This window comes from Oncorhynchus gorbuscha, unplaced genomic scaffold, assembly GCF_021184085.1.
Source record: "Oncorhynchus gorbuscha isolate QuinsamMale2020 ecotype Even-year unplaced genomic scaffold, OgorEven_v1.0 Un_scaffold_3339, whole genome shotgun sequence".
NCBI classification, from domain to species: domain Eukaryota; kingdom Metazoa; phylum Chordata; class Actinopteri; order Salmoniformes; family Salmonidae; genus Oncorhynchus; species Oncorhynchus gorbuscha.
The window spans coordinates 42,501-50,334 of record NW_025745191.1 but is presented as its reverse complement, the minus strand read 5'-3'; the positions used below and the strand labels follow the sequence as shown (position 1 = coordinate 50,334).

The following is a 7,834-nucleotide window of genomic DNA, read 5'->3' as shown; positions in this document are numbered from 1 at the left end:
AGGAGGAGAGGGACAGGGTAGAAGAGAGGGAAGGAGGAGAGGGATAGGGTAGGAGAGAGGTAGGGACAAGGTAGGAGGGAGGGAGGAGACGGGACAGGGTAGGATGGAGGGAGGAAGGAGATGTCTGGGTAGGGTGGAGGGAGGGAGGAGATGTCTGGGTAGGGTGGAGGGACAGGGTAGGATGGAGGGAGGGAGGAGACGTCAGGGTAGGGTGGAGGGACAGGGTAGGATGGATTGAGGGTGGGAGCTCCAACTTGGTAATATGCTGGGGGCTGCAACTTATCTGAAAACTGACTAAGCTCCTTTCTGTCTTGTCTCCTTTTCACCCTCCCCCCAGAGCTGACCTGTTGACCCTGTATGAGCGGGTGATCCTAACAGACATAGAGTTCAGTGACAGTCAGAACCTGGACCAGGCTCTATGGAAGAACGTGTTCTACCAGGTTATAGAGCACTTCAGGCAGCTCCTCAAAGACCCCAGCGGAGACTCAACCCTGCGCATCACCCCCATGCTGCTCACTCTGCTGGACGAGGTAGACGCACTGAATACACGATAGAATTTGGCCTTCAAGGCCATTAACCAAAATATCCCATTTTACATTTATTAGAAAAACGGGGGGAAAAAAACACTAGAAATTGCTATTTAAAAAAAATCAAAGTGGATGTAATTGTCCTTAAATAATTTGCCTGTCAATACCGTTGAAACCTTTTCTTTGACGTTTTTAAATAAATATCTATATTTGAAGCTACTTGACCTGCTGTCAACTTGTGCAATACGTTCGGAGATAAGAAGCTGATTTTTATTAATGTCACGTGTTTCATTATGAAGCTTCCTGGTTGACCCCAGTCACATGGTGTTTGTTTACATACAACGACCGGAGCCTCGTGAGTCTCTCTATTGTCCAGTATGCTCCGGGTGATCTAGTTACAGCAGGGAATTCGCAATTCAATGTTTGCCAGCTACATATCTTATAGCTATTAAGTCAACTGTCTAGAATGTGCTAAATGCGCTGCAGTTGTGCTAATTTAATAGCTAGTTAGCTACCTAGCTAAGTGGTGAGCTCCTTCCAAAATCAAGCATTTGCATGATAACAGCAGAGAATCCCCTCCAGGATCAAAGGCCTTGCTGTCTAATAGTTGTTTTGTTTTGTGCAGCTAACTGGGACTAGCATTTTTTTGTGCAGCTAACTGGGACGAGCAGCTAACTACTTGTATAGTTTAGGTTAGAGACTGTGTAAAATGTTCGTTAGCATTTAGTTAGCATTATTTATGATATTTGACACGTACTTGTTAGCATTGCTAACCTTCGGGTTACATATGTTTTTTTATTTACATAGTATCAGTGGGGTTTGAAAACAGCGCCCCTTGTGTTCAGTGCCGTTATTACTGAATATCCTGGTATGGCAGAAGGTCGGTATGACAGTCTGAATACCGTCCAAGTCTAGTAGGTGATGGACTATGCATATTGGTTACAGCCTCTCATGTCCACACAGATGCTGGGAGGCTCCAGAAAATGCAGCAAACTTTAATGAGACTTTTAAATTACATATATATATATATATATATATATATATATATATAGTCCAAATGGCAGTCATGCTTGACAAATATAATTAACATTAACGTCTAAAGGCTAATGTCTAATGTTGGGCGGTAGGTAGCCTAGTGGTTAGAGTGTAGGGGCGGTAGGTAGCCTAGTGGTTAGAGTGTAGGGGCGGCAGGTAGTCTAGTGGTTAGAGTGTAGGGGTGGTAGGTAACCTAGTGGTTAGAGTGTAGAGGAGGTAGGTAGCCTAGTGGTTAGAGTGTAGAGGCGGCAGGTAGCCTAGCGGTTAGAGTGTAGGGGTGGTAGGTAACCTAGTGGTTAGAGTGTAAGGGCGGTAGGTAGCCTAGTGGTTAGAGTGTAGGGGCGGTAGGTAACCTAGTGGTTAGAGTGTAGGGGTGGTAGGTAACCTAGTGGTTAGAGTGTAGGGGCGGTAGGTAACCTAGTGGTTAGAGTGTAGGGGCGGTAGGTAACCTAGTGGTTAGAGTGTAGGGGCGGTAGGTAGCCTAGTGGTTAGAGTGTAGGGGCGGCAGGTAGCCTAGTGGTTAGAGTGTAGAGGCAGCAGGTAGCCTAGTGGTTAGAGTGTAGAGGAGGTAGGTAGCCTAGTGGTTAGAGTGTAGAGGCGGCAGGTAGCCTAGTGGTTAGAGTGTAGGGGCGGCAGGTAGTCTAGTGGTTAGAGTGTAGAGGAGGTAGGTAGCCTAGTGGTTAGAGTGTAGGGGCGGCAGGTAGTCTAGTGGTTAGAGTGTAGAGGAGGTAGGTAGCCTAGTGGTTAGAGTGTAGGGGCGGCAGGGTAAACTAGTGGTTAAGAGTGTAGGGGCGGCAGGGTAGCCTAGTGGTTAGAGTGTAGAGGCGGCAGGGTAGCCTAGTGGTTAGAGTGTAGGGGCGGCAGGTAGTCTAGTGGTTAGAGTGTAGAGGAGGTAGGTAGCCTAGTGGTTAGAGTGTAGGGGCGGCAGGTTAGCCTAGTGGTTAGAGTGTAGGGGCGGCAGGGTAGCCTAGTGGTTAGAGTGTAGGGGCAACCCGTGCTAGTTGTTACATCAATAGTCATATTAGCATCCCATGCTAGTTGTTACATCAATAGTCATATTAGCAACCCATGCTAGTTGTTACATCAATAGTCATATTAGCAACCCATGCTAGTTGTTGAATCAATAGTCATATTGGCAACCCATGCTAGTTGTTACATCAATAGTCATATTAGCATCCCATGCTAGTTGTTACATCAATAGTCATATTAGCATCCCATGCTAGTTGTTGCATCAATAGTCATATTAGCAACCCATGCTAGTTGTTGCATCAATAGTCATATTAGCAACCCATGCTAGTTGTTGCATCAATAGTCATATTAGCATCCCATGCTAGTTGTTACATCAATAGTCATATTAGCAACCCATGCTAGTTGTTACATCAATAGTCATATTAGCAACCCATGCTAGTTTTTACATCAATAGTCATATTAGCAACCCATGCTAGTTGTTACATCAATAGTCATATTAGCAACCCATGCTAGTTGTTACATCAATAGTCATATTTGCATCCCATGCTAGTTGTTAAATCAATAGTCATATTAGCAACCCATGCTAGTTGTTGCATCAATAGTCATATTAGCAACCCATGCTAGTTGTTACATCAATAGTTATATTAGCATCCCGTGCTAGTTGTTGCATCAATAGTCATATTAGCAACCCATGCTAGTTGTTGAATCAATAGTCATATTAGCAACCCGTGCTAGTTGTTACATCAATAGTCATATTAGCATCCCATGCTAGTTGTTAAATCAATAGTCATATTAGCAACCCATGCTAGTTGTTGCATCAATAGTCATATAAGCAACCCATGCTAGTTGTTGAATCAATAGTCATATTAGCAACCCATGCTAGTTGTTACATCAATAGTCATATTAGCAACCCATGCTAGTTGTTGCATCAATAGTCATATAAGCAACCCATGCTAGTTGTTGAATCAATAGTCATATTAGCAACCCATGCTAGTTGTTACATCAATAGTCATATTAGCAACCCGTGCTAGTTGTTGCATCAATAGTCATATTAGCAACCCATGCTAGTTGTTGCATCAATAGTCATATTAGCAACCCATGCTAGTTGTTGCATCAATAGTCATATTAGCAACCCATGCTAGTTATTACATCAATAGATCCACCCCTAGGTAAACGTTTCTATTATGGGGGATAGTGGATTGACATAGGTTGGTGATTTTTGCTGTTTGTAACCTTTCTTGAAGTAAAGTAAATGTGGACAATTATTCAAACCTATTCAGTGCGCGCCTCGGAATTCAGATTTTTTTTTTGTTTAGGGGGCAGAGCTGGCCGTCTGGCTTACTGCCATACAAGAGCGTGGCCTGGTACTCACACACACACACACACCGCGTACACTGAACACGCACCGCGTATACACACACACACCATGTTCAACTTCATGCAACTATTTTGAAACAGCCTTAGTGTTTCCTCATGGAGCTAATCATTTTGGTGTTTGTTTCCCAGGGGACGGTGTTCTTTGATGCACTGTGTTTGTTTCCAAGGGGACGGTATTCTTTGATGCACTGTGTTTGTTTCCCAGGGGACGGTTTTCTTTGGTGCACTGTGTTTATTTCCCGTGGGACGGTGTTCTTTGATGCACTGTGTTTGTTTCCCAGGGGACGGTATTCTTTGATGCACTGTGTTTGTTTCCCAGGGGACGGTATTCTTTGATGCACTGTGTTTGTTTCCCAGGGGACGGTATTCTTTGATGCACTGTGTTTGTTTCCCAGGGGACGGTATTCTTTGATGCACTGTGTTTGTTTCCCAGGGGACGGTATTCTTTGATGCACTGTGTTTGTTTCCCAGGGGACGGTATTCTTTGATGCACTGTGTTTGTTTCCCAGGGGACTGTGTTCTTTGATGCACTGCTGCAGAAGCTTCAGACGGTGTTTCAATTTAAACTGGAGGATTACATGGACGGCATGGCCATCAGACCACGTCCACTACGCAAGACGGTAACAACACGCTGTCTGTCTGTCTGTCTGTCTGTCTGTCTGTCTGTCTGTCTGTCTGTCTGTCTGTCTGTCTGTCTGTCTGTCTGTCTGTCTGTCTGTCTGTCTGTCTGTCTGTCTGTCTGTCTGTCTGTCTGTCTGTCTGTCTGTCTGTCTGTCTGTCTGTCTGTCTGTCTGTCTGTCTGTCTGTGTGATGTCTGTCTGCGTGATGTCTGTCTGCGTGATGTCTGTCTGTCTGTCTGTCTGCCTGTCTGCGTGATGTCTGTCTGCGTGATGTCTGTCTGTCTGTGTGATGTCTGTCTGTCTGTCTGTGTGATGTCTGTCTGCGTGATGTCTGTCTGTCTGTCTGTCTGCCTGTCTGCGTGATGTCTGTCTGCGTGATGTCTGTCTGTCTGTCTGCGTGATGTCTGTCTGCGTGATGTCTGTCTGTCTGTCTGTCTGTCTGTCTGTCTGTCTGCGTGATGTGTGTTCAGAAAGACACAACTACTGTTTGTGTGTGTGTTCAGACTGTGTGTGTGTACATGTGATGAGTGTTCAGACTGTGTGTGTATAGGGCCCTATAAAAATATCAAATACCACATCAGGAGACCACTTCTGATTTCTGGGAAAAATATAATCCATTTTTTATTTCTGGGTGGGGTAACCCTTTAATTTAGCAGTGTTTTTGAAGCACATGTGATGGTAGAGTTTGGAAAATAATCACGATATCATTCTGGCAGGTAAACATAGGCTACTTTGTAGTTAACAACATTTAATGTATGTTTTTTGGGAAAAGCCTTTGTCTACTTAGCATCATCGCTAACGGCTACACGAAGTACCAGACAGGGACGTTCTCGTTGCCTCTTCAGAGAGTTGCAGGAAATACGAAATCACTGATGCATTCTGTTCATTGTCTTATGATAAAATCGGGAAAATTTGATAAATAGTTTTATACATTTTAGTTTTTTCCCTACAGGCTCGACAACCAGAATATACATTTCATTTGTCCAAATGGACAAGTTAAAAAAACGTATTTTTTAAAAAAAAATTATTTTTTTTGAATGTCTGGATTCTGTCCTCGTTTTCCCCCGTTGTAGATTCTCTCGGTTCCTACGTGTATTTACCAGTATTACAGTGTGTTGCTCCAGGTGAAGTGTGTGTGTGTAATTTACCATGTTTAATGTGTGTTGCTCCAGGTGAAGTGTGTGTGTAATTAACCATGTTTAATGTGTGTTGCTCCAGGTGAAGTGTGTGTGTGTAATTAACCATGTTTAATGTGTGTTGCTCCAGGTGAAGTGTGTGTGTGTAATTAACCATGTTTAATGTGTGTTGCTCCAGGTGAAGTGTGTGTGTAATTAACCATGTTTAATGTGTGTTGCTCCAGGTGAGGTGTGTGTGTAATTAACCATGTTTAATGTGTGTTGCTCCAGGTGAAGTGTGTGTGTGTAATTAACCATGTTTAATGTGTGTTGCTCCAGGTGAAGTGTGTGTGTGTAATTAACCATGTTTAATGTGTGTTGCTCCAGGTGAGGTGTGTGTGTAATTAACCATGTTTAATGTGTGTTGCTCCAGGTGAAGTATGCTCTGATCAGTGCCCAGCGGTGTTTGATCTGTCAGGGGGACATCGCCCGTTACCGAGAGCAAGCCAGCGACTCGGCTAACTACGGCAAGGCCCGCAGGTACTGTACCTTGGCCACCAGGGAAGAGCATCTTATCCGTGTTCCTGTCTGTTGACAAATCGTACGGGGGGGGACTAATGTTGTTAAAATGTTGTACATATGAAATAAGACTCCTTTAGGTCTCTCTTGCGAAGGAGACTCAGACACAATCCTCTTCCTCCTCCCGTCTAGCTGGTACCTGAAGGCCCAGCAGATTGCTCCTAAGAACGGACGACCTTACAACCAGCTGGCCCTGCTGGCTGTTTACACGGTGAGAGTTGTGACAAAAGGAGGGAGGGGGTGAACTGTACTTTTTTTGTGTGTGGCCAGTATAGCCAAGAATTTGAGAGAAATATCACATTTTTCTCAAATCTCTCTCCTTCCTCCCCTCTCTCGCTCTCTCTCTCTCCTTTCCTCCTTCCCCTTTCTCTCTCCTTCCTCCTCTCTCTTTCTCTCTCCCCCTTCTCTCTCCTTCCTCCCCTCTCTCGCTCTCTCTCTCTCCTTTCCTCCTTTTCCTTTCCCTCTCCTTCCCTCCTCTCTCTTTCTCTCTCCCCCTTCTCTCTCCTTCCTCCCCTCTCTCGCTCTCTCTCTCTCCTTTCCTCCTTCTCCTTTCCCTCTCCTTACCCCCTCTCTTTCTCTCTCCTTCCTCCCCTCTCTCGCTCTCTCTCCCCTTTCTCTCTCCTTCCTCCCCTCTCTCGCTCTCTCTCTTTTTCCTCCTTCTCCTTCCCCCCCTCTCTTTCTCTCTCCCCCTTCTCTCTCCTCCCTCTCCTCGCCCCCCTCTCCCACCCCCACACTCTCTCTCTCCTCCCCCCCCCCCCTCTCTCTCCTTTCCCCCTCTCCCCCCACCCCCCACCCCTCTCTCTAGAAGAGGAAGTTGGATGCAGTGTATTACTACATGCGTAGCCTTGCTGCCTCCAACCCCATCCTCACTGCCAAGGAGAGTCTCATGAGTCTGTTTGAAGAGGCCAAACGCAAGGTCACACACACACACATACACACACATACCACACACACACACACACACCACACACACCTCAAGTCATAACCCAGCTAATGTATTCATTGACCAAACACCAGGCCTTTATAACATGTGATGTTGTGTAGCAGGGATTCACACCTGCTTCTTTGACCCCTGACCCCTTGATCTTTCACCCCCCAAAGGCAGACCAGATGGAGCGGAGGAGGAAGCAGGAGTCGGAGGGGGGGTCCAGGGGCCCGGGGGTTCGAGGAGGAGGACGGGGGAGGAGGGGGCCAGGGTGGAGATCTGGGTCGGCCCTATTGGACAGGCAGGGGTTCCATCATCACACCGTGGGGGCAGCGAGTCCAGCAGAGACTCTGAACAGGAAGGAGAACTGGGCAACCTTAGCCCTAGTGATGTGAGTAGAACACTTTACACACACACACACACACACACACACACACACACACACACCACACACACCATACACACACACACACACACACACACACACACACACACACACACACACACACACACACACACACACACACACACACACACACACACACACACACACACACACACACACACACACACACACACACACACACAGGGTTCTTAAGACGACCCCCATTGATAAATCAATAGTTACTGAGAAATCTCTGTTTGTTTCCAAGACTCATTTACTCTTCCTCTGTTTCCCTCCTTTCG

At 45.9% G+C, this 7,834-nt stretch overlaps 1 protein-coding gene across 1 annotated transcript in view; it reads left to right on the top strand.

The window, feature by feature from the left end:
- Nucleotides 1–337: 337 nt before the first annotated feature.
- Nucleotides 338–7,834, top strand: part of LOC124017838 (telomerase-binding protein EST1A-like) — a gene marked incomplete at its 5' end in the record, with an annotated part of 41,157 nt that continues 33,660 nt past the window's right edge. The window contains 7 exon segments of the mRNA XM_046333070.1: nt 338–530; nt 4,418–4,528; nt 6,077–6,183; nt 6,355–6,433; nt 7,028–7,138; nt 7,324–7,366; nt 7,369–7,538. Of these exon segments, the coding sequence (XP_046189026.1) occupies nt 338–530; nt 4,418–4,528; nt 6,077–6,183; nt 6,355–6,433; nt 7,028–7,138; nt 7,324–7,366; nt 7,369–7,538 (814 nt within the window).